This window comes from Haliaeetus albicilla, chromosome 16 (genome assembly GCF_947461875.1).
Source record: "Haliaeetus albicilla chromosome 16, bHalAlb1.1, whole genome shotgun sequence".
Classification (NCBI taxonomy): Eukaryota; Metazoa; Chordata; class Aves; order Accipitriformes; family Accipitridae; genus Haliaeetus; species Haliaeetus albicilla.
In genome coordinates, this window is record NC_091498.1 from 4,042,841 (window position 1) to 4,069,562 (window position 26,722).

Genomic DNA, 26,722 nt, shown 5'->3' on the forward strand with positions numbered 1-26,722 from the left:
GGCCCGCGGCGGGAGGCGGGTGGCGGCCGCTAGAGGGAGCCGCGGCCGCGTCGGCCTCGCCGCCGTCCCAGCGCCCTCACGGCGGGGTCTGTCCTCCACCTCGGCGCCGTCGGTTCAGTGCTGCCCCTCCGTCTCGGTCCTCGCCTCGGGGCTGCCCCTCCATGCCGTCTCCTTCACCTCAGGGCAGCCCCTTCCAGCTCAGTGCCCGCGCCTCAAGGCTGCCCCCTCCATCTTGGCTCCTTCACCTCAGGGCTGCCCCCTCTATCTCAGCCCTCGCCTCAGGACTGCCCCTCCATCTCAGCGCCCTCGGTTCAGGGCAGCCCCTCCATCTTGGCCCTCTCAGGGCTTCCCTTCCATCCCGTCTTCTTCACCTCACAGCTGCCCCTCCATCTCGGCTCCCCTGCCTCAGGGCTACCCCTCCATCTTGGCCCTCTCTCCTCAGGGCTTCCCTTCCATCCTGTCTTCTTCACCTCAGGACTGCCCCTCCATCTCAGTGCCCTCGCTTCAGGGCAGCCCCTCCATCTTGGCCCTGTCTCCTCAGGGCTTCCGTTCCATCCCATCTTCTTCACCTCACGGCTGCCCCTCCATCTTGGCTCCTTTGCCTCAGGGCTACCCCTCCACCTCATGGATCCACAAGCCACCCAGCCCCATGCTTGCAGCCCCGGCCAGAGGCATCAGCCCTCCTGCCCTGCATCCGAGGAGATCTCCTCTGAAACAGCCTCAGCAAGGTCCAAATAAAACATCACCTTTAATACCCTCCATAACCACCTAACTCAGCAGCAAAGCAACCCTCCGTCACGCTCAGCCAGCCGTCAAACAGCAACCTGGAGCAAGCAACGTGCTAAGCAAATGCCAGGGAAATAGGAGCGGGTGAAGCTGTACCCTCGGGCCCCGCGCTCCCTTCGAAATCACAGCCGGTGACGGGCTTTAAAAAAAAATCACGTCTCTCTGTCCCCTTCTCCAGCGCAGGCAGAGCCCAGCGCATCTCACACACACATCTGCGTGGTTGCGCTGCCTAGGAGGATTTACTACGGTTTGCCTCCCTTACTCGCCGTCCAGCCCCCATTTGCTTTTTTGGACCCTGGCAATCTGAGCTTGAGTATTTCAGTTGTCCAGTTGCCAATCAAAATATTTGAAGGAAATGTTTATTTTCTTCTCGAAATCACACCAGCTGCTGCACTAACTGAATAAGCCCATTTAGCTGTAAGAATTTAACCATTGTAAGAGTGAATTGAGTCCCCCAACTACTCCAAAATCTGACCCAATCTATCAGCGGAAATGTCAATGTTTTGGATGGGAGTTTGGGGAAGCGTGGAATGTGTATTAAATAAAAGCCATGTAAAGGTCAAAGCCCTGATTAGTAATGCCACTGTCTCCTCGTTAGGGCTGTGCTGCCCAGGGGACCATGGAGGCCGGGACACACCCCGTTATTTAATTGTGCAGCTGCAATTTGCACCTTTTGAGGACCCCCAAGTCCCCCCGCACGTGGAGCTGGATAGAAACAGGCTTTCAAAGCCGCTCAGCCCCTTTCCAGATAAAACAACCGCGGTCAAGTGACACAGCAGCTTTCTTTTTTTGCCTCAGAGACAATACGGGTCTTTTCTTGGGTGGACGGCAAGGAGATAAATGCAAAGAGCCGCCTCTGAGGGCCTGCGCGGCGATGGGAGCTAAACCTCGGCTGGTTCACGGCGAAGCTGGGCAGGGCAGCGAGGGCTGGTCGTGAGCATGGAGGTGGGGAGGCTGGTTCGTGAGGCTGCCGACCACAGAGGTTTCTCTGGGTGTGTTCAGCCGCCTCCCTTAAGACGGTGCCGGGTTTGGGAGCTGCCTTGGATGGGGTGAAACTGGTCCCTGCGCCCTTGCTGGGTCAGAACTGGTGGATCTGCTCTGAGTTCCCTAGAAGCCTTCGCGGAGCCAAGGCAATGGACCCTGCAAGAGGTTTTTAGGGACTAACGGCACTGAGGTGGCTCCATCCCAGCGAAGCGATGGGGGATTCCACTGCTTCTAGACCCAGGAAAATCTCTGTTCTGCCTGGAGAGAGGAAAGGGCAGCAAAAGCAACTTCAGGACCTCTTCAGTGCTACAGCGTGGAAAGAGCTTTGAGGGACAACTAAACAACAAGCTCACCCAGGGCATGTGTGCAGAGCACAGCACTGGGGCTCGATGTACAGCAGTAGGAGATTATCAGATCACCTGGGGCCGTGCAGTGACATATGGAATGTGAGCAATTCCACAGCACCCAAGATATCACCGCTGGTCCACATTTTAGAGATGCAGGGAAGATGCAGTGGCTTATTGAATAAAAAGTCAGCAATAAACCTAGGCATGTGTGTATATTACACAACACACACAAATACTTATAGTGTGCAGTACACACAGAGAGAATAAAGGAAATCTAAAGGGAACTTGATAGTGTGGCACTCTCCAAGTGTATGGAATATATAAATATCTTCAGCCTGGCCATATATCACCAGTTTATTTATATGCATATACGTGCCTTGCAAAATTGTCATGAAAAATATAGCCCAGGGGGAAAAAAACCCCCTCCTTTCCTGTCTTATACCATGATGACTGACGACAATGTAAACACTAATGATACTTTATGCTTATGTATATAATACACATGCATGTGTGAGATGGAGCGGGGACAGAAATTCTCCCTCTGTATATAGCTTTGGCTATTTTTTCTCTACTAGTTTCTGTGATGCTTGGACCTCCAAGTTGTCTTTCAGCATTTTTCTGACCTCTCTTCCTCTCTGCTTCCTTCCCTTGATCATAACGGCTCCATCTGGAAGCACGGAGAGGCAGGTGGCCAAAGATGGAGAGAATTTGCTCTGTACGGGAAGGTGCACGAGATGCATTTGATCTCTGAAGACCCAGCTCATCTCTAGAGAAGGCGCCGCTCTCCTCCCCACCCACGCATGCAGGCACGCTCTCACGCCTCTGTCACATATGTTAACAAGTTCATTTGTTTCCAAGTCAGAGCCAACTAAAAAAGAAAACGGCCCCTTCCTCCCACCCCATGAAAAATAGAGCAAAATTTATTTTGGGGGAGGAGGGGAGGTGTTGAAAAAAAATGAGGGTGTGATCAGCATCCGCTGTTACACGCCCTTAGAGCAATTGTTCTGTATCTGATATAACCAGCTTACAAACTGGGTGCAAGTACTTCCTCTGCAGAGTTTGAAAAAAAAAAAAAAACCAAACCAAAACACAACACCACACATGTCGCTTATCACAGCATCGCCAGGCACCACCTCAAGATTGCCGAGCATGTTTGCTGCTCAGTTTTCTAATTCTCTTCAAACACCGTGTGCTGCCGTGCAGACACACACTCAGCCCCCCAGCTTAACGCTGGTGAGCGCTGCAAACCTTAACTCTGCTCTCCTAGGTCCTCTCCCAGCACTTTCAGTCAGACCCCACATATGCTGGGCAACAGCCTCCTGGTCTATACAGGCGGGCAGGGCAGTGAGGCAGGGAAATTCCCAGCTATTCCCAGCTCAGTGAATCATGCACCGCACCACAACCTCCTCTGGAAACTCTTCAAGGTCCATTGGGATACTCCCAGCCATTTGTTGGACCCGTCCTGCCCTTCTGGGGAGGACCCTGCTTCTAACATCCAGTCTGGATTTATTCAGTGCCAGTTCAGCCCCATCTCCTGTGCCAGCTCTGTCCTTCATAGCTTACATTAGCTCCTCTCCCTCCCTGATGTTTACCCCCTGGACGTATTTATACAGAGCAATCAGCTCCGCTCCCAGCCTGCCTTTTGCTAGACTAAACAAGCCAGGCTCTCGCAGCTTCCTCTCCCGCGACAGCCTCTCTCTTCCTCTCGCCATCCCCAGAGCCCTCCTCTGCCCGCATCCCCCTGCCCGGCACATACCGCATCAGGCTCAATCCCCGCCACTCCATCCCACAAAACTAATGAATAAGCTAACGGTGCTAATTGGAGCTGGTGGGTGGGCTGAACGGGAAACGCTCCCTTGATTGCAGGCACTCCCTCTGGCCTGCCTGTGCTTTGCTCTTTACCTGTATTCAAAGGGTATTAAAAAAAATTAACAAGCCCTGACTACATAAAAGGAAGTTGCTGAATTTACAACCCAGCCTGCAGCTAGACCACCTTGCCTGCCGAGCAGGTTTGGACCAGGCCAAGTCTGCCATGGGAAACCCACTGCGGAGCGGCTGGCTGATAGGGGTGATAGGAGATAGGGCTCCAGCCCTGCTCTGCTGCTCCTGGGCTGCACCGCAGCCAAACAGCCCGGCAATGCGGGCAGTGCCCTCCTGCAGCGGGACCCCTGGGCTGGAGGCTCCCCACCGGCACTCTGAATCTGGCAGCGCGGATGCCAGCGCATTCGAAAATCCCATGTCCAAGGCAGGATGGCATCCCTGGAGCCTGAGGCGAATTCAGACGGGCTCGTTGCAAGCTCGTCTGCTGTTTCGCCTGGCTGGTGTTTTATAGGAACTGCAGCACTTCAGCACCCCGAGCTGTGGCTGGGAGAAGGAGGTGGCTGCACGTCAGCGGCAAAAGCGGCGGTCGCGGGTGCTTGGACTCTCTCTTGGGGGATGCTTCTGCCCAGCACTGGCCTGTGGTTCGTCTTTGACGGTTACATGCCAGATTCATTTAAGGGACATCCACTGCACAGCTGGCAAATGTAATTGAGAGGAGCAGAGAAGCAGTTTAAAGATAGGCACAGAAGCCTGCAGAGCCTGAAAGCAGGCAGGAAACCCATCTTAAGCGTGTTCCTTCCTTTGAGGCTGAAGCTGAATCCCACAATATGTTTTCTTCCCACTAATGCTTGCCTAGCTTCCTTTGGAAACAATTTAGTCTCTGCCCATGGTAGAATGTTTTTATCCATTAAGAAACGGATATTTTAAAGAAACCATAAGTCGATCTGGACAGGGATTAGGAAGCAGCAATTCAGTGTATTTGCTGGGCCCATAATTCAGGACTTAACCTCAGAGCAGCCACGTTGCATTTCGGAAACAATAGGGCACTCGCTGCCTATGCCAAAAGGCTTCTTAAAAGTAATGTAATACTTAAAAAATGTATATTTAAAGAGAAAAAGAGAGAGAGAGAAAGATTTTACTTTAAATGCATACGGTGAAGCATTCTGCTGATGACTGGCCTACATCAAAAACCGTGCACTGGCTTTAAGTAATGGATTGGAAATCAAGCTGGTTAAAGCTGAGCAGTTTCCAGATCAGGAGATCTGAAAGCTCTTCACCAGCAAAGACAATGTCTCCCAAACCGTTCAGCAGATACTAAGGGTAGGAGAGGCAGGATGGAGTTTGCAAAAGGATCCAGCATTTACTGTTCTGCCTGTGAAGTCAAGGGAATTTGGTTTCGCTGGAGCAATATGAAGAGCGTGCAAGGGGATGTTAAGTGCATTAATCAAAACAGCTTGCTCTGTTACTGAGTAGATCAAATTTAAAATCACTTTGCAATTGTCCTCGTGTACACAAGGCCCCTACATGTTGCCGGACAATGCACACAATTGCTTTTGAGTGGTTGAAGATGTTTCCACCACAAAGCTAGAACACAGGAGCCGGCTGCGTGGGCGGTCCTCCTCTGTTGCAATGGGAATAAAATGGTTCAGCATGAACCACTGCTGAAACATGGGCAAGGGCAAAGCATCGTGCGGAGAATTGGGGGCTGCTAGGACCATCCTGGTTCTCCCCAGGAGGACGTGTATCTGTCACCATCCCACTTCCCCAGAGTGAGGGGGCCCTGAGAAGCAGCCGAAGGCGGGCAGAAGCAAGTTCCTTTAACATCTTGCTTCACTTTTGAGAGCTACTTGATTTTTTTAAGCTAGAGGACAAAACTCAAAATGAAGCAAGCATGCAAGGCTCTGGCTTTGCGTGCCCGGTAATAAGGAACCATTTCAAGCCACCCTAATGACAGCTTGGTGTCTCGCTGCAGAGATGGGAGAGCTGGGATTTCAAAACCTCAGATTTTCCAGACCTCACTGGAGAAGTATTGGGCCAAATCCTCAACAGAGGCAAACAGCTCTGCTCTGCTGAAGCCAGGGAAGCAGCGCTGGCTGATACAAGATGAGGGTCTGCCTGTCCTACCTGCCTGGCTACCAGGCCAGATTCTCATCACAGCTACACTGGGGTGAACCCGGAATGATGCTATTTTCCCCCCAAAGCAGCGTAAGTGGGAATGAAATCTGGTGTGTGGAGGGTTGCAAATGTCCGTCCCGTTTGCAGACAGGCATGGGAAGGGATTGATCGTCTGCCCATCTGCATGAGGTAAGGCAAGACTGAAGCCACTGAAATACACTGACACTGGGCAGTGGGAAACCAGTGTGAGAGCAGGATCTGACCCGCTCGGCCATGGTGCTGAGCACGCTCTCCTCCCATATTTCCTGGCATGCCCTTCAGAAATGATCGGTTTTCTCTTACCGGGAGGTTTTTGGTTTGAGACCATTTAACCTCAGGATGATCATTTTACATGGGGGCTATTTATAACCTCCAGGGGCTGCTTTACTGAAAGTCTTCTGCAAATGGCTGAAGGCCAGATTCTTCTCCCATTTACACCAGCGTCCTTGCCGTGATCTCTGCTGTGGCCACAGCCTTTGCTCCCGGGGAGGAAAGATTGGACTGGGCCAGAGCAAACACATCTCCAAAGGACCGCAGTTCCTTCCAAAGATAAATGCTGTCTCCTACGTGCCTGTCTGCTTCAAAGCACAAACCCCAGGTGCTGTGTTCAGGGATTTGAGGTGCCTGAACCCCCCTCGGTGGCTGAGGCTGTTTCTGAGCATCTCAGCTCCCCAGCCTGGTTTTGCCAGAAGCGGATTAGGAAGCGTTCGTGCAAACTGCTCAGTCAGCAGAACAGAGAGGCCAACCACCGCCGGCACAAGAGCGGAGGGCTGCCGGGCGTAGGTGATCGTGGAGGGAAAAACCTGCCTCTCGCTGGCCCCTTTGTAATGCCTGCACAGGAGTACAAGGATGCTAAAAAAATTAAGGTTGCGAAGCACCCAGGTAAAGGATAGCAGGGGCCAGATGAACTCCAGTTTGCCCCGTTCGTCCCTCCTAACCGATATCTCATTATGCTTTTTGCTAATCGGCTTCTCGTGTGTGTTACCTAAGAACTTGCCAAGTCGTGAGAATTACAGGCCTGTTAACTCCTGTGTTATTCTTGGCATGGGCTAGGCTCCACTTGCTTGGGTAAAAATTATGATCTTTGTGAATAAGCCATGTGTGTATGAGAGAAAGAGGTTTTTTTTTTTTTTTTTTTATTATTATTATTATTATGATTGGTTATAGTCAGCATTGTGTCAAAAGGACAGGGCTGAGATTAAAATTACTGAGCTGATTCTGCTGCCAGTTACACTGGTAAGAACCCACAGTAATTTTAAGACAGTTCCTCCAACTTGGGAACGAGGGAGCCAAGAGCAGAGCGTGCACGAACTGCCTTTTGCAGCATTCCTGGTACTTTGGATTCACTCCGCAGGAATGATTTTAGATGGCTAATTTTGTGTGTCTCCACTCCTGCTGTCACTTGACATTTGGGAATTTGGCATGGACGGTAGCTTGTGGCCAGTTTCATTTTTTTCTTGTTGAATTTGTGTCATCACCTGATTCTTTGCTCCAAACAAGGCTCTTTGGGTTTCTGGCACTACAGGGGACTGTGCTAATTTAAAATACGCATCTTTTTTTCTTCTCCCAAGAATCTCTCTCTTTATTATGTAGCCAATGGAAGGAGCCTATAAAACTCTTTCTCTCTCTCCCTCTTGCTTTTTAAAACAAAAATCAAATGATAGTCCTACACAAAATGCCCAGGTTCTTCTCATAAACCATGCTAATATCAATGAAAATTCCAAGCATAAAGATTTGCATTTCAATGAGAAATAAATTAAATTTTCACTGTAATTTTGGGTTGGGAGGAGCGAGGCAGATTTTACAGTTCGGGTAACGTTTTCAAACATGTTTTTGCGCCTGAGACACCCTCTTTGCCAATGACACTGAGGTTTTCAAACATCTGCGTCACTTCTGAAAATGCAACACAAAAGCTTTTGGACCTTTTCATATGAAACCTTCCAAGAAGGGCCACTTTTCACCAAAACTAAAAATGCAGACAGCTTAAATACTATCCCTTAAATCCCCATTAGCATTTCTGCTGATTTTCGAAGGAAAACACCACCGAGATTAAAAATGCAAGGAAAAGGAGCACGTCTCACGTGCGGACGGGAGAACGGTCTCTCTTAACACATCCTGGTGGCATCTGGCTGTGCTGAGAGGTGCAGAAAGTGGGGAGCAGCAAGGCAGCTGGATATTTTCAAATGCACCGCTTAGTTTGGGGCTGAAATTCAGGTGCATGGGAATTAGCAGACTGACCTCTCTCGGGTAACTCTGGTGGCAATTCCTACCTCTTTCCTGGCAACAAGCTACGACGCAGATTCATGGGGAACGCCCGAGGGCTCAGCTATGCTGATGGCAAATATGGGAAGAGCAAAGCCTCTGTGTGTGTGTGTGTGTGCGCGCACGCGTGCGCCCATGCAGGTGTGCATACGTGTGGGGAATTATGCTGGAGCTGGGTGATGGATCACCAGACTTGGCATAAACACAATGCAACAAGATAAGAAACCATTTGGATTAGCATGTAAAGTATAATACACCCTTTCTAGTTGATGCTTAACCATCTATGCGGGTGCCTTCATGTCAAAGAAGCTACTGGATTCAAAGTACGTTGCTCTGATCTCCCTCACGTTCCCGCTGAAACTGCGCAGTTTTTCCTAAGACCCTGTATCTAATGGTGCACAGAGCGAAAGCACCTGGGTTTATGATTCAGCAGCTGTCTACTTATTTAATGGGAGCAAAAAGGCTTCCATGGTCAAGAAACCCAACCAAACCCCTCCTTGGCTTGTCCCCCAGGCGGGGCTCCTTACCCAGGGGAGAGCCGGACTCCAGCCCTAAAATACCATCCGGAGGGAAGCTTGCTCGGCTGGGACAGCTCCGCTCCCTGCCCGGCTGTGTCAGGAGCACAAGGGTTCGGGGTGCGATGCCAGGCTGGGGCACCCAGCCAGTTACCTTGTATTGGAGTTTGAGCCTGGGACCCAAAGTGGCTTGGGGTGCTGAGGGATCCGCGGGGGTTGGGTGTTGTTGGGGTGACTCTCATGGACTGGCGCAGCCGTTCCAGCTCCCCATAGCGGTCGGTGAAGGGTTTGGCTTGGTCTTCTAGCTTTTGTCTGTGCCCTGGAACATGATAAGAGAGTCTGATATCTAATCAGTTACCCTTTGGCTAGAGCACCCTGGTTACACACAAAGTCAGCGCAGCCTCCACCTTCGCGGTTTGCTATTATTCGCATGGGGGTAATGTGTGGCAGCCCCAGCAGGGATCGGCTCCCCGGGGGGCTTTGCACAGCACGCACACGCGGGAAGACCTCGCAGTTCAGACAGACAAAGCGCGACAAAGAAGGGACACAGACTGACCCACACGGGAGGCCCCAGATCGTCCGGCAAGTCAGCATCCGATTAAGGAGCAGGATGCCAGTGCTGGGGTGAGAATGCCCTGTGCCGTGCCCAAGCAACCAGCCTACACCAGCCCTCAATCCCTCCGAACAAGGAGGGGAGATACGTGCAAGGCTGGAGAAACTCCATCTCCTGGCAAGGTGGCGATTGGGGAACCAGCAAAGGAAATGTCGAATTTTACGTATTTTCTACAGCATTTTCTCAGCGCATAGAGAACAAACTCTTGTCTTACTCCAGCCCCTGACCCAGCTCTGCCCACCCAACGGGGTCAGAGCCAAGCAGGGCTGGAGAAGGTGCAGGAGGAGAGATGGGAGCAGCCCGCCCTGGTACCACACCTTGGCCATCTCACTTTGCTTCTTTCTGTTCCTCTTTTCCTACCCGTAAAATGGGGAGACTATTCACCTACCTCCCCCAGGCAGGGCAGCAACTAATGAGCGTTTGTAAAGCACTCCCAGCTCCTTAGGTAGCAGCTGCTGGCACAGGGCAATAATTATTAAATTTATGTTAATTGTCCTGAGGCAAGAGGCGCATGAAATACACTTGATACATAACTTTCGCATTTTACTATATTAATCATCGCCGAACGGCTTCACTCTCTCTGGGCCGGATTCCAGTCTCAGTTACACCCGCACAAAGCTGGAGGGACTCCAAAGAAGCCGGAGCTGCTTCAGTTTTACATCAGTGCCAGGTTCAGACCTTGGATTCTCCTTGCTCTTTACCTGCCGCAGCCAGACGGCCGTGCAACCCCCCCCCAGCTCTTTGCACCTGCCATGAAAGGACCTTCCCAAGGTGGCGAACGCCTTATCCTGGCATAATCGAGAGCAGAGCTTGGGGGCACTGGAGGTGTGCAGGCACGCCGGGGCGATAGGAGAGAAGCTGGGAAGAAACCCTTCTGCAGCTCTTCTGAGAGCCGGGCCTTATCAGATCCAGCCCTACGGCCCAACATCTACCAAGTCAAGCTCAGTTCTCAGTGGCTTTTAAGAAGAAAAGTGACGCATTTAAAAGGCGAAAAACGCAGGCACCTCTTGCTCGCACCCCCCTCCCTTCCCCCCTCACATCTGCGTGGCGTGAGCTCAGTGTCAATTTATAGCAAAGTCACAGAAAGTCCCCAGACTTCCCCCTCTTTAAATCTGATGTCTGATATCTTCTGATCTCGCATTTGCTTGCCTCGTCGAGCTCAGGCTGCACTTGCCAGGCTGTCTGCGGAGACGCCGGACGGCTCGGACGGGAGGGGAGAACATCGACTCTGGAGGGGATCTCATGCTCCCAGTGAAGTTCCCTGCCACGGCGGTGCTCCATGGGTATCCTAACAGCAAACTGCCCCCAGCCACAGTTTTTCAGGGGCTTTGACCCTCCCCTGGGAGCTCCACATCCAGGTGAGCCCCACCATCCCCCCCAAACGCTCTAATCCGCAGGCTCCTGGGTGTGTAAAGTCCAAACCAAAGGAAAACATGCTGACACCAGAGAGCAAAACTCGGTAAGGATGAACTCCCAGCAGAAAGCAAAACCCAGCGGTATTTTGAAAATGTATCTTCCCTGCTGTGTGAAGTAAACCAAGGAAACCTCAGATCAACACCATAAACGATTTCTTCTAATCTCTGTGCGTCCCTAGACCTCCGGCATCTCTGTGTTATCTGAGGGCCTTTGGAGACGTGAGCAGCATCTGTCACATGGTATTTGTGCTTTCCCCAAGGGGGAAAGCGTGTGCAGTGAGGTGTCTTGTTTTGGTCCACATTCTATTATTGCAATATACATTTGAGCACAGAAGAAGAAAAATAGGTTTATGTTTTTCCTTTAACCAGTTTTCTCAGGCAGAGCTTAGCAGAGAAGCCAAAAGGACTTCAAAGACCAAGTTCCACGGAAATTTAATGGAAATCAAATTCTCTGCTTCTATCTCAGCTGAAACCCTATCCTGTGGTAGTATCTGGCATGTGATGGAGAAAATCCTGAAAAATAAATCAAGTGATCTCTATGTTGGTAATGTTTTTAAAGATTATTTAGCCGTACGACTTAACTGAGGGCTTCATGTGGCTGCATCATGCTGCACTGTGGTTGCTCCAGTCCCCATCCTGTCTGAACGCGGGCGCAGCCCCGTGAGGTTTTTAAGCCTCAAGTAAATAGCAGTGCTGTACTTACATCCTCTAAAAGGGGCTGGTTTGTGGGGAGACCCAGCAATTACCAGCAAAACCCCCAAAACCCTAAAACTATCCTGATAAAAAGAAAGTAGAAAATTTTATGCAAATATAAGTCAAGGCAAACACAGGGGCTCATTTAGGAGTGAAAGCCCAGAGGAGAGCCGCGGTGGGATCAAGACCCTTCCCGGCTCTTCTAGACCCTCTCCGGTTTGTATCCCGCCCCATATCCACCGGTGGGACCTGGCAGCTCTAAACCCTATGAAACAAGGCAGAGAATGAGTTAAAAACCACCACCTTGGACTGGCAACCCTCTTCGGTACAGGCTGTCTCCCCAGGACTTCCTGCTGCCTGTCACTTAGAGCTAGGGACGTCAGACTTTGTCACGCAAGAGAGAATCGCTATTAATGGGTTTCTTTCATCAGAACAACCTGAGCTTTTTAATTTCTGCAGCGGTTGGCTTCATTAAAAGCCCTTCCCCATCTACCCACAGCTGTCACGGAGAGGAAACCAATGCCGTCAAGTGAACAATAGCTCATACCTTAGAGAAGACGGAGGTGGTTTCTAGCTTAACCCAAGGACTGACTCAAAGCCTCCCGAAGCCAGTGGGCGGATTTTCAATCAACTTCAAACAGCTTCAGACCTCATCCCAAGAAATCTGTCTGAGAAGTCTTAATCACCCGGACCTGTGAATTTTGGGGCACGAAACCTGCTGTTGGGTTGGAGATTTTGCACTGCATTTCCGGCTGTGCTAGCGCTGGCTTGCAGGTCAATATTTATGGAAATGACAGTCCTTAGTACTATAAAATGATGGCAGCTACTGACCTTAGGCACTTCTTGTCAACAGCGCAAGGATTTTAATGCTGGATCGGGTTTCCGAATCAGTTAACTCCGATATTGAACATGACATGATGTAAACATTGACAGATCACCTACGATCCTTGATGCAATAACAAGATCTGTATCAGCATATCAAACAAACGATCCCATTGAACACTTCCCAGCTGGAAGAGCCGATGTGAATTTGACACTTTAGGCCAGTAATAAGAAGCATACTGGAAGTTTTGGGTGTTTCCTTGGAATGCAGACAGCGAAACAGTGTGTGCCGGCACTGGAGCTCAGGCCATCAAAGCTATGATTTAAAGACATGCTTTCTGCATTAAAACATTTCAAAGACCAAACAGACCCTGCTCTTCCTTCTAGGAGTGTGCAACCTGGTGTGGCTTCCGAAGCTGGGACCGGCATGGGGTTTCCAGGCAGTGGCGGGGGGTGTTCACCAAAAGCAGCTTATTTCCCCAGATTACTGAGATGCAGAATATAAAGTTGATCAAAGGTAGAAAGGGGATCCAGGAACTTCATGGCTTGAGTGATACCAAATCTCAGAGCCGGCAGATTTGATTTAAAAAAACACTCTTTGGGGTGCCTGGGTGTCCCAGTCCCCTGATTTATCTGTGCTTAGATGTAGATGGGGTTACAGCTGGGAGAGACAAGGAGCTGCACAGCCTGCTCTCCAACCTCAGCGGGTTCGGATTTGGGTGTCACGTTTGTCCCCGTCCCCCACTGTAGCCCCGTGCTACCAAAGGATGGGAGAGCAGATGGTGGGAAGTGGCTTGGCCCTCTCCAGGCGTCTTGCTGCGAAACGCTGGCGGCAAGCTGGAGCGAAGGAAACGTGGAGCGTTTCAGCTCGGGGGGGGGATGTTCATTAACACACACATTTGCAGATCATTTCCTTAGCTCCAGTAAGGAGGAGACAAGAACCAGGAGACGGTAGCATGGGCTGGGGCAGCAGCTCGAGCCGAGCCATCAGCGGCCACAGATGCCCCAACTTGTCCACCTTCAAAGCAAGGCTCCAAGCATCCCACCGGCAAGCTCCCACCATCCTCCACCCAAGGCTCTGCTCAAATACTAACAGCCAAGCTCTACAGCTTAGCCGAGAAGGAGCTCACCAGGAGCAGCCCATGCAGCCATGCTGCACACAGCCCAGTGGCTTAGTCTCTACACGTCCGTGAGAATGGACCACAAGAAAGCAATCAGCAGCGGATAAAACTCCGGCTCAATGCGCAAAACACCTTTCAAATCACTCTTGTAGCCCTCAAAATAGGTACTTCAGAGAGACACGCCAATCCTCTACAGAGGGTTGAATTTTTTCCCAGTCTGAGTCTCGGCTAGACTATCAAGTCCCAGCATGTGCTCCAGAAACAAGCCACATGTGAAACGCCTGTGTTATGGGAACAGCAGGCCTGTCCCTTACAGCAGATGTTGGGGCGGTTTCATCTTTGCACACCTATAACACAAGACATGAACATCCCTCAGATTTTCCCTGGAAACCCACCTCCAGCTCGAGACTTGCCATGGGAAATTCCCGGCCAAGAAGAATTTGGTGGAGCCCCATGGCCAGTGAAGGAGGGAGGGGAGGACAGCGTGGAGACAGGAACCGGGCTGCCCACAGTGCCAGCAGCTGGAAGGGACTCAAACATGACGTCTCCACGGAGGATGATGGAGATCTTCACCGAGCTCCGGTGAGCAGCAGCGGCCGGCAAGTGCCAATGCTACTTCAGCCCACTTCTAAAAGCTGAAGCCCAGAAGTTCACAGGAGGGAACAGGAGGAAAATGTTAGAAGGAACCGTCTCTTCTGCTGCCGAACAAAGTCAAGCACAGATAACTCATTATTCACATGTTTGAAGTTGGCCTGCTTACGCCATTTGGAAAGAGAATCAGTCACGGCAAGGCTTTGCTTTGGTTTCCTCTGGCTTTCGTGAGACACTACCGCTACTGTCTTTCTCCAGCTTGGAGAGAAAGGGGAGTGTGTCGCAATGCGCCTCGGCTCGCATGTCCTGGCAGAGGATTTACACCGACTTGAACAACGAAAGGAAAATAATATTTAAGGGGGTGGGGGAGAGAATTTAAAAAAAGGCTGCTAATTTATAAAGCTTTTTTAGCTGGTGGTGGTCTGAGATGAATTGGCTGCCTCTAAAAGGATGAAAATAAATATCCCTCTTTTTGAAGGAAATAGGCTGGCTCCCGGCCAGCTGGCAGGAAGCACAGAGATATGTTGCATTTACAGTAGGTTTTTTACTGTCTGAAGCTCCAGCAGCGGGAGAGATGTTCGTTCTAGGCAGCCTGGTATTGATTAGCTGGCTTTGCAAGCCCTAATCTCTTCTCACTTACGGGTTAGTCCCTTGACTTTGCCTCTCCCTCGCTCCCTGCCCACCCTGCAATGGGAGGCCTTGCAAGTGGGGCAGCTTCTGACAGATCCTGTGGTGGCCTTTAATTACACTGGGAGACCCCAAACCTAAGCCCTCTGGAAGGAAAACAAAGCAGGGCATTAATTCAGATATTTAAACAGAAATCTTGGGTAGCATTTCCAAAAGCTCCTGGGATGCAAGAGCCACAGCCCGCGTTCAAATCAGAAGGAATATCACACCCAAATTTCCATGCAACTTCGGCACAAATCCCTAAAGGACAGAGGCTCCCCATTCCCAGGGTTTCAGCAGGGAGACTGAGTCTTTCTGGATTTGCAAAGATATATAAAGCACTTCACAGCACAGGGAAAGCTGGCGGCAACAGACTGGGTAAAATTCATCAGGTTTAAGCATTTAGCCCACTCATGCCTTGCTGAAAATCCCCACAAGTGCTTTCCTGCTGCATCTTTCCATCCTGAAAGACCTCTGAAAATCTGACTCTGAGACTGCAGAGTGAATTAGGCGGGTTTTAAAAGTTTTGATTTGCAGATGTGAAAATTTCACCTCGTGTATCACAAAATTAGCAGATCAGTGCACATCTGCGGGAAATGCAGCAGCTTTCATAGCAGGGTGCAAAAACCACCAGCCTCACTGAGTTCTCTGCAGTTGCTCCCATTTCCAGGAAGGCAAAATTCATTTATGGGCTGTGATCCAGTTCTCATGGAATTAGGCAAAACCCCTGATTCAAAGATTTCAAAGCTGGGTGCTTGGGAGGAAGCAGACAGATCTCAAGTACATCCAGCTGGTATTGCCTCAGTCACGTCTGAGATCAGATTTTCAATTGCATATATTAGCTGTCACTACGTAGATCAGTGGAGTGATGCCAATTTACAGTGAGTTAATGCCTGCTATCTAGCAACTTGAAATGGGACCTGCGTGGTACCAGTATAGCTGGTTTTCCCCAGTTAATAACCTGTTCCATTAGGGCAAGCACATCAAATTCCTTTGGGTGACACTGGTTAAGGATACTCTGCCCAGGATGGGGAGGAATATCTGCTGGGTTCAGACCTGTGCAAGGAATGTGCCGTGGTACAGCTAATGGATATGAGATGTATCTGACGCTGCAGGGCCACGCAGCAGCCAACTGGATATAGCAGCGTTTTGCCAGGCGGTCCTGTGCTCTCGGTAACACAGTGCAACCCAGATCAGACCCAAACTTTCCCAAGGTTTGAGGATGCTGAGCGCTGGGTTTCCCCTTTGCCCTAGGACAGAGCTGGAGCCGATCCCTGACATTTGAATATTAATATCCCCCGATCCCAGGACTAAGCTCCAAGCTCCATCTCCAGAGACCGGCTGGTATGTCGGATAATTACAGCTCCTGCCAAGCTTTGCCAGCACACACAGCGCAACGCTATAAGCAAGAGCCCCAGAGCAACGCTACCTGCGCAGCACCCTTAATCCTCTCTGCCACGCTGCTGCTCCAAAGCCAAAAAAGCAGAGCTATGCACAGGCTACACTGGGCTCCGTGGCTGTGGGCAGCGTGGGGCTGCTGAGCTGCTGCCGGCTCCTGCACCCGATTTCAGGATCTGCTTGGCTGGGAACCTCCAGCACAGCAGCACGGGGCTCGGCTGCTCAGCGCCTTCCCGCTGCTGTCGTCCTCGGTGCAAGGGCTCGGAGGTTGAGATGGGCACCGGGGATGCTCTCTGCTTGCTGGGTCCCTCTTCTTCCTCCCTTCTGCCCCCCTCTCCCACTACAGCAGGTAGATTCACTGGAAAGAGTAAGATAAAATAATGCAAAATCATGTCTAAGCACCTTCCGCTACAGGATATGATTTATCTCTGGCTGATTGCAGAACAGGTGACTGGTCTCCAGCAGCGGAAGAGAAGGGTCTTAGGAACTAAATTTCATCTCACTTTGAGTCAAATCCTCTTCCTCCCTCTGCCACATCATTAAAGTGATTGGTTGCGCTGATAAGCCCTTTCGAGAGGGAGAAACGAGACGTGTCCTGCCCTGACATCTGATGTGATCTTGTGGTTTTGTTTGATAGTTATGGTCCTTTAGCTGTTGTCTTCCCTGAAATGAAACTTGCCTTTTAGCACTGACTACTTTTTTTTTCTTTTTCTCTCTTTTCCAATCTGTGACCCTTTGCATTGTCCTCGAGCTTGCAAATCCTGCCCGAGGGAAACGGGGCCACATTGCGTTAATAACCCTGCAACATGCAGTCCCAGCTACAGCATGATAAATCCTCGCCGACGACAGCCTCCACACATGTGCAACGCTCCCGCATCACCTGCTGCCCACCAGGTTATTAGATCTGCTTTACAAATGGGTAAACTGAGGCACAGGGCAAAACACTGCCCCTATGCGAAGGAGTGAAGCTCACCAACATCCTTGCCACAATGCTTGCAAATACTCCTTTTTTAGTGCCAGTGTGTGCCCTCACCTGCGTCCCAGCCCACATGTCCCTTTGCACAGCTGCTTTTGGGCCGCACCGCTGGACCCAGCAGGAATTTCTTTTGCTATTTATTTGTACGGCACCTGGCACAACTCGCCTCCGCAGCCGGCATCGAAACACCGCCGACATCCTTCTGGAAGAAGCCTTCAATGAAACTTAATTCTCTAAACATCCTCCATCCACCAGAGGATCCTTTTGCTCCCGTTTAATCTCTTCCAAATACACTATCTGTGCCCACTTCTCTGATTCCGATTTATTTTCAAAGCCAGAGCAGGACCAGGTATGTCTCTTCCACCCCAGCTGAGAATCGTGCCCTGGGGTTTTCCTGAAGCTTTCAAAAGCAGGAGGTGTTGCAACCAATTTCAACAAAGATTTCTTTGTACAATGCAAGCAAAAATAATTTCCCTGTTCTGACTCCCAATACTGCTTTGCTTAGAAAATATTGGTCATTTTTAAGTGAAATGATTTTGAAGTTATTATGCACCCGGTGATTATAAAAGGAGAGGTGGAATTTACTATAAGCAGCAAATAAAATAATTAGAGGAGTGAATTTACTGGAGCCCATATAATTTGAGTTGCTCTATTAATACTTCTTTTGAGGCCGGGATTACACCCTCGAGCTGTAGCACCAAAGGCCCAGGCGATGCAAACCCATTGCTTTGAGCACGGTCGGGCAACCTTTGTCCCCGCTTCGCTCTCCCCAGGGAACGCTCTGCAAGCCCCCAGCACCCCGGTGTCCCCCGGGGCGTCCCCGTGCCCTGCCGAGGGGCGAGTGGGTCCCACACGGGGCTGGGGGTCTTGCACAGCCTGACCCACAGAAACCCAATGCCGGGCTGCTTTTCTCCTGGAGAGATTTTTATCCGCTTGCCCCAGAGCTGAGCTCCGATTCCCCCTCGCCTTGTCTTTGTGGGATTGAAGCCCGAAGGGGTTAACTGGATAGCAGTGCCTATAAGAAATTAGAGGAGGAGGTAGTTTAACATAATTGCTTGCCATGCATGTATCAACAGCGGTCCGAACTGCCTCTGCAAGAAAACAATGCCCTGGTCGGTCTCGGCAGATACCAAAGGGTGCAAATTTCCCCGCTGGGATCAAAACACATTAGCGATGGGAATACAAACAGAGAAACCCTCCTTCGCAGCAAGTACCGATTTGCAAGGGCTCCTGCATGAACTTGGGAGCCCCGAGCCGGCGTCTCCTCATCCCTCCCCAGCCCGGGGCCGGCTGCTGCCCCACCACCCGCGGGCCTCCTCCACGCTCCGAGAGATGCGGGTTCAACCTCATCTTTTGCCTCCTGCCCGGCCGCTCGCTGCAAAGGCCACGGTTAATGGGGTGTGAGGGAGGTTTTTGAGGGATCTGGCAGATGGAGGGCGAGAGCAGGCGTCGTGCCCCACTCGAGGTGCCTGGTGGGGTGTTGCAGGGATGGACCCGATGCTGTGCCATCCTCCCAGCCCCTCGACCCGGCCAGGGTTTGCTTTTCATTTGTCTTCATCCAAAGAGCAAACGGGACAGGGAAGAGTGGGATGGAGCTGAATGGTTTCTGTGCTGGAGGCATGGGGCGGTCGGGGCTCTCGGGCACCGTCCATGCAAGTGCCCTGACCCAGGCACCAGCAAACCCAACGGCAGCTGGAGGGACGGCAGAGAAAACACCAATAAAACTAAAACATTAAAATATCCTCCATGGGAATGCAAGGTATCCCATGCCTGCTTGGTTTCAGGACACCCCAAAAAGCCTACGTCCCATCCACAGCCCTTTTCCTCAGGGACGGCAGAGAAAACACCAATAAAACTAAAATATTAAAATACCTTGCATTCCCACGGAGGATATCCCATGCCTGCTTGGTTTCAGGACACCCCAAAAACACTACGTCCCATCCACAGCCCTTTTCCTCCCCCAGGTAGGGCCCTCTGCGGGGCTGGATCAGCGTGCGGAGAAGCAAAGACCCACGAGCTCTGCACAGGTTCCGACCGGCAAAACCGGAGGCTGGAGCACGGCTGGGATTAGCCTGATGTCCCTGGGCAGCATCATCTCCCCCCGTGCCCAAGGGCCACTGTGGGGAAGCACCGTGGCAGGTCCCCCACCAGCAAGAGCGATGCCGAAGCGCCCGGGAGGTCGTAGGGAGCCCGCAGGGTTTCTTTAAACCTCTGTCTCAAACGGCCGCAGCTCATCCAGAGCAGAGAGTTAATAGGGAAGTGAGAAAGTGTCACTCAGGATTTCCTCCTCTTCCTCCCCAGGGAAGGGGACAGGTCTCGAGAAGTGGGAAATCAGCGTATTTTAAGCACCGCATTTTAAATTAGAACAAATTATAGCAATTTTATATCGACAAATAACTGTCCAGGAAGTGGTGAGGTCACTTATTTATTTAAATGATTTTGTTGGTTTGATTGATTTAGCTGTCTTTTTTTTTCCTCCTTATTTTTCCTTTTTCTTTGCCATTTCCCCTTTTTTTTTTTTTCCTAATTCCCGGACAAACTGGGAAATGTCTGTGTATTTATATCTAGCTAAGGACAAGCAGGGGAATAACACAAAAGACCCTAATAATACCCAAAACTATCACCCCACGGGAGCACTTCAGCACTGAGCCTGCTTTTAATTACAGAAACATCTCAAGTTCAAGTTTTATGCATCCCCACAAGGAAGCCTTTTTGCCAAGATAAAGATCTGAAATCGTACAATACTGGCACGACGCAGCCCCCGTCCTGGGTTTCTATTTGAGCTTCTGAGAAGCGCAAGACCCTCTAATAATTTATTATCTCTTCTCCAAGCACTTGCCAAAGCCGTATCAAATTTCCGAGCGTAAAAGGCGCAGGAAACGGGGTGTCATTGCCCCGGGCACGCTGCAGACTGCGGGGTCCCAAAATTGCTCGTAAGAATACAGCAATAGGAGATCATTTTGCCCTTGCTCCTCTTTGGCTCCCATCCTGTAACCCCGTCTGACTGCCCCACTCCCTCTTCTTCATCCTCAGATATTTTAGGCTGGCCCTCGGTGACCCGCACCCGTGTCTGCCGCTCTGTAGATCCTGATTCCCCCATGTCCCGGGAATGGGAGAGCTACAGATTTTATCTCACCATCCAGATTTACAGAGCTGGCATCCCGGAGGGCCACGATGCATCTCCCCGAGCCTCCCTGAGCCCTGCAGAGCTCTTCCAGGTCCCCGTCTCCTCTCAAAGTTGCTTCATAACAAAAGCATGAGACAACCTTTTTTTTTTTCCCCCATGTGGAGGAAGCACGGTGTGGATTTACACAAGTTCCCCCGCAGCACAGATCCAAGCATCCCAAGACGGGGCGGCCAAAATCCCCACCAGGCTGGGGGGCAAACAGCAGCTTTGCCATGGGGTTCCCAGCATCTCCCCCGCTCCCCAAGAGCAAAAATGTAACGGGAACATTTCCGCTTCGTCTTTCTCTCTTTTTTCCCCCAAAACAGTGCAAATGAGGGAAGCCCTAAAGAGATGCTCTTTGTTACAAGCAATTACCAAGGGGTCAGAAATCTCACCAGAAACCATCAATGCTTTTAAAGACATTACAACCCAAAAGTTAGCAAGGAAATAACTAACTCTGCAATATATTAAACACATCATTTTGTACGTTGGATGGCATTTAAGCCATTAAGGCATGAAAATACGATACTGCTAAAGGAATCAAGTTTGCACAGGGCTGCCGTACCCCAGGAAAAACAAACAGGAGCCTGGAAGGTCACGCCACGGGGAAGCCCCCACCTCCGAAACCCCCCAAATCTGGGCCCTGCTGACAGCGAGCGCGGAGGGGCTGACTCAGCTCTTCGGCCTCACCCAGCCATGGCACAGCCTCGGCTCTGGGCAAGCTGCCTTTGCCTTCAAATAAACACATCCCCGCCGTGCTTTGGGGGGAGCGGAGCTGGTTTGGGGGTCGAGCCCGGTGCCGAGCAGAGAGGGCGGCGAGGACGGACCGACTCCACGCGTGCAACCGTCCCAGTTTAAGCACTGGAGCTTCCCAACGCAGCCCATGGCAAATGCAAAACCCAAGTGCTCAGCCTCGCACCACTCTGTCCAAATTCTGCTGGTTATATTGGGCAGGATGGGAGACTCAAATTAGGGCAGCACCGTCTTCTAGGGGATGCCTGGTGACTTCTGGCATCACATTGGGGGGTCCGCAGAGCTTATTCTGATTAACAGGGTGGAATATTGCACCTCTTTTCCCTTCCCTGAGTAAAATGGGATGTCAGTTTTGCTATTTCTTGCAGTAAATCTCAGACTCGTCTACAGCCATGAGGGACCGCGGAAGTAGTGGGGGAATCGCTTGCCTCGCTAGCACGGTCCTGCGCATCCTTTTTCTCTCTAGCCTCAAACTGCAGCATCCACTAGGAATAAAAGGGAAAAAACCCCACAGTCCTCTGAACTCAAGAAAAATGGACCCAGATGCACTTTAAATAATTTTTTTTAAAAAGCAAGAAAGGCTTTTTCAGGGTGGTTTGCAGACGCGCCAGGGTTTGGGGAGCCAGGGCTGGCGAGGTGCTGGGTGTGGGATGAGAACCGAGATGGAGGTGGTGAGATACGGGGGTGTGGGCAGTGGTACCGAGGTGTGTCCGGGCTGGCGGGTCCGACACAGGACGGGGTGGTTCAGGGTGCTGCTTTTATCAGCGTAGCTTCGAGATGGATAGAGAAGCCACAGCAAGGTATGTGTCATCCCCAGTAAGTGCTGATACAACCCCTTCTCCTCACCGGCTGCCAACTGGGCAGCACAAGCACCGCTGGAAGAAATGCTCTTGCACCCTCCTCCCACAGCCACCCCAGTATTAACAGTGGCAAAGCCCTCTTCAGGCTGGATTTACAGATAGGATTTTCCCCTTTACAGTCAATCTTTCTCGCCGTTTTTTTGCTTTTTTTACCCCATACTTGAAGCCAAGAGCGCCCAATGCACAGGGTGCTCAAAGGCAGCCAGGACCCAAGCTGCAGCCTTGCACCCACCAACCGCCAACACCTCGGGGACACAGATGACACTAACACCTTGCACCGGCACGGACGAGGGGGTTTCCACCCTCTGCAGATCCCAAACTCTTCATTTCTCAGCCAAGAGCACAGGGCCGGGCTGCGGCTCAGGCTGATGTCACGCAGAGGGGGCAGGCGGGGAGGGAAATCCTCACCCAGCTGAGGATCTCGAAAATAGGAAAGCAAAAAGCGGCGGTTCTTGGAAACAACTCAGTGCCGTGGGAGGTGAGAAGCCTTTCCACCCGCTGGCTACATGCTGCACAAGGGGTGAACGGGTGCTCGGGGTAAGCCAGAGCGGCAGCCACTGGGCTGTCCCCTCTGGGGTGGCACCGCTGCCGGTATGGCCCCATCGCTCCCTCCTCAGGGAAGGAGCCTTTTTGGGGAGGAAAAGTGGCCACGGAGGGGATTTGTGCCTGTGCAGGATGGGGCCCAGCCAGAAAAACCCCGCAGGGCTTTCTTTGTGGTCCCAAAGGGAGAGGGGATATGAAAAGCTCTTGCCTGGCGAGGGGATGCCCAGCCACAAGCACCCTCCTCTTCTTGGTCCAAGCCAGCAGACGCTGCAGGACGGGGACACGCTCCTGGCACGCACTGTGGTCACACCACGCTGGGACACGACCGAAAGCACCGAATCTCTGACGCACACACCCAAAACGAGCAGGGCGGGAGACACCACCAACCAGCACCAGCACCTCCGCCAGCACTCGCGCTGCTGCTGGGGCTGAGTGGGCAACAAGAGGGGACACGGGGACCCTACTGCCCCTCACTCTTCAGGTGTGGAAACCCAAGCTACAACCCTCCCTTCCTCACCCTCCGTTTCATCATTTAGCCCAGGACAGGAGAAAATTAAACTGTAATGTAAGAGCAGGGAGGTCCACGCTGCCTCGCTCCAGCACCTCACTCCCTCTACTCAACCTCCTTTGCTGAGGTGGGGGGGAAAAAACCAGCACCATTCACCCAAACTTACGCAGCATTAAACCTCAGAAAGCAACTTTACACTCAAAGAGGTCCAAGCCCTCGCCATGCAAGCGGCGAGGGCTCTGCCCATCCCGGCGCGGCTGCCTTGCACCCCTTCCCACATCCCCGGCACACGGGGCTCTGTGCATCCTCACAGCCCGAGGGATGGTTTCTACCCTAGGTGAGTGTGGCTGGGTAGAGATGTGCTTCCCCACAAGGGTTATGGTGGGTGATGGAGCCCTCCTGGTCTCCCTTTCCTCCTTGACACAGTGGCCAGGACAGCAGGGATGGGGTGGAAATCAGAAATAAGGGGTTAAAGGCAAAGGAGATTTAGAAAGGGGGGAGAGAGGTTAAGGAAGACTGAATGGCAGCAAGAAAAAAGTCAAAGAGGGGGGGAAAAAGGCATTTAAAGGGGGAAAAAGAACAAAAAGACTTTGCACAAGAGTTCTCAGGAGATGGGCAGAAGGGCTGGTGCTGCAAGGGGGAGCTGGGGGGAGGAGAGCAAAAGTGACAGCAGAGAGGAGGTGAGAGCGGTGGGAAGGGAAGGGAAGGGAAGGGAAAGGAAAGGGAAAGGGAAGGCAGCCAGCAGGTGGGTGTGATGGGGGAGGCCCTGGAGATGCTCCCATTTACCCAGGAACAGACTAAACATCCCTGTATAGCTTCCAGCTATTCATTTTAACATGTTCTGCCTCTTGTGGATTATTTTGCAAGCAGCTGTGGATGTGAGAGGGCTTTGCACCAGGGCTGCAGCTCTGCTGAGTCGGGCTCTTGCTAAATAAAGAGCTGAAGAGAAGGGGGAAAAAAAAGAAGGAAATTCCACAGGAAGTTCAAATATTTTATTACTTCCTGTTTGTACAAAGTATGTCAACAATTGGCACCCGCTGCGCCATTTGTTTAGAGCTAAGGTGTCAACTTGAAAAAATGTCCTTTTTCACTCCAGAGCTAACCCAGAAAGAGCCTGAGCGCAAGAAAAAAAAAATATATCCCGGAGCGAGCGGGGCGCTCGGAGGGAGCAGCGGGATGGCTTGCAAGGGATGCTCAGGGACCGCGGCGGAGCTGCCGAGACGGTGGCTTGGCCAAAGCCACCGCTGTTATCAGCCCCACACACGCCTTGGCCTTGTTCCTCGCTTGGCTGTGGGTCCTTCAAACGAGCACGCTTGGGTGTCTTCAAGACCGTGGTCCAGTTCTCCCGGTCCCCCCATCCAGGCTTTGGCCCCCGGCCCCACGGGGCGCTCCGACTGTCACCCTTTGCTTCCCTGCAATGTCTCGCCCATCTCGACTCGATTTCAAACTCCTCAGAAGTTTTTCTGGGCGCAGCTTTAGTTAAAAGACTTGCTCAAGGGCTGAGATGAAGTGATGGGACAGGGGTGGAAGATGAATGGCACGGTCAGAGGTGGGGCATGGAGCCCAGCCGCGTTTCTGGCCCAAAAACCCCACGAGAACGTTCGCTGGAGGAATTTCGCCGCATCTGAGAAGACGATGCCCAGGGCTTTCCCAGGATACCAAGACAAATGGCCAATTCTTTCCCAATTAAGGGTGCTTTTCCGCCCGCTCGCACCAGCCCCACATCCAGCCTCCAGCCCCGGCCAGCGCCGATCCTGCACAACAGGAGCCAACACACACCATGTCCCACTCATTTGCAACACTGCAGCCAAGAAGGGGAAAAAAAAAAAAAACCCCTTATATTTTTACGCACACACACATATATATGCACATATATACACACACGTATGTATTTACATATATATATGTTAAAAAGTGTATATAATACCTATACACACACACAAAAATTGCAATTCCTGCTGGCAACTCTCACCTCCCAAAGCCAAGACAGCGCGAGCCATCGTGTTTGGCCGAAGGTGGTTATTACCGGAGCTTTACCGGCTCCGGTTGCCGGCCTGTGAGCCCGGCGGGTGCCGGTGCACCGAGGGGTGCTATGCCAGAGAGCCACCCAGTGGCAGGTTAACCAGGAAAACCACGCTGGGTTTCCAGGAGCGAGCCCAGATCATTTTGCAGCCGGCATTTCCACACCGAGGGTTTCTGCAGGCGACTGCAGGGAGGGAAGGGTGAAGGGCATTATTTAAGTTTTTTTTTTAAATTTCATCTTCATTAGAAAACGCAAACCAAAGTGTAGCAAAAAAGAGGGTTGGTTTTTTTTTTTTCTTCCAGTGCAAGACACTGGATTTTCATCAATCATGAATTTAAGCCCCAGAGTCAAACTGGGATTCAAAATATAACCTTTGCTGCCAAAAAATCTATGATGATCTGAAAAAATTCCCAAAAAACACAACTTGGGTCTGAACTCCTTCAATCAGCAATTTTATGGGCTGTGGAGGTGCAGGGCCTGGGGGGAGAGATCGACGTTTGGGGTCCACACAAGGCAAAGGCGTAAGCAGCAAATAAATGCCACGCAGGCTTCCTTAAGGAGCCTGCACCTCCTGCACAAACATTTTGAGGTCCACAAATCAGAAAAAAAAAACCCCAAGGAGAAAACTGCTGACCTTGCAGCCCAGGACGGCGTCCCAGGGAGGGCATCCCTCGGGCACGCCAAGCCAGAGCCAGGGCAAGCCGCTCCATCCTCCAGTTTTGCCTAATTATGCCAAACGAAGGCACGGCCCCAACCCAAACATCGCAGGGCGAGCACGCCTACGGCTCAGCCCCCCAGCTCCCCGCCTGGCTACAAAGCCTTCGTCTCCATATCAGAAAATTTAAATTAAAGATTGGGAGCGATGGGCCGAGCTGTTGAAATTCAGGAGGAGCGGGTATGATTCAGCGGGGGTTTGGCGAGCGGTGGCTATCGGTGAAGTCAGAGCAAACCAAACGCTAAGAGTAGTAACTATCTCGCCTTGTATTATTATTTATGTATTCCTGATTATTATTATTATTATTAGAAAGGCGATCTGATGCAGCAGATAAGGGGCTGAGCCAGGAGTCAGGAGACCTGGTTTCTATTCCTGACCTGGAAGAGTTGTGAAATTCCCTGCCTAACCCCTGCCTGCTTTCCCCTCCCAGCCCCGGGCTGAGCCCGTTCCCAGCGGCTGCAGCACCCACCACGACCCAGATTTGTTCGCCACCCCAGCCCCACAACAGGGACCTGCCTTGTGTTTCTGGCTTAAAAGAAAAACCAAGAGCGTTGCATCGCCTGGATGCCGGCTTTGCAAATCCAGCCCGGCAGCTCGACAGGCTCCTGTAAAGCCGCTCGCATTCCAAAATAAAAATCAAGGGGGAAGAAAATCCAATGAACCCCGACGCAAATAAACTCCCTTCACCGAGGTAACAGCCTCCACCTGGCCTGACATCAAGGGGCACCGATGGCCCAACGACAGCATCAACAGAAAATATTTTCTAAAGCGTATTTAGAAGGATCAAACCGTTTCCCCTCAATTTGGGCACCGACAGCTTTACACGCGAAGGGAACAAACTCTGCTTTATAGTCCCCGGGGTGGTGTCGAGCGAGCAGGAAGGCGAAGGCAGAGCAAAAAGCTGGAGACGGAGGCCCCGGGGACAAGGTCCCACCGCACAGGGGGTCCAACAGAGCAAATAACACTCATGGAAAGAGGAAACTCCTCCAG

The 26,722-nt window shown here is 51.5% G+C and overlaps 1 protein-coding gene across 2 annotated transcripts in view; it reads right to left on the reverse strand.

Annotated features, from left to right (window-relative positions):
• Positions 1-26,722, reverse strand: part of RUNX3 (RUNX family transcription factor 3) — a 61,189-nt gene that overhangs the window by 7,169 nt on the left and 27,298 nt on the right. For both annotated transcript variants that reach the window (XM_069803156.1, XM_069803155.1), the window contains one exon: positions 9,024-9,188. In XM_069803156.1, coding sequence (XP_069659257.1) covers positions 9,024-9,188 — 165 coding nt within the window. The remainder of the gene's footprint in view (positions 1-9,023; positions 9,189-26,722) is intronic.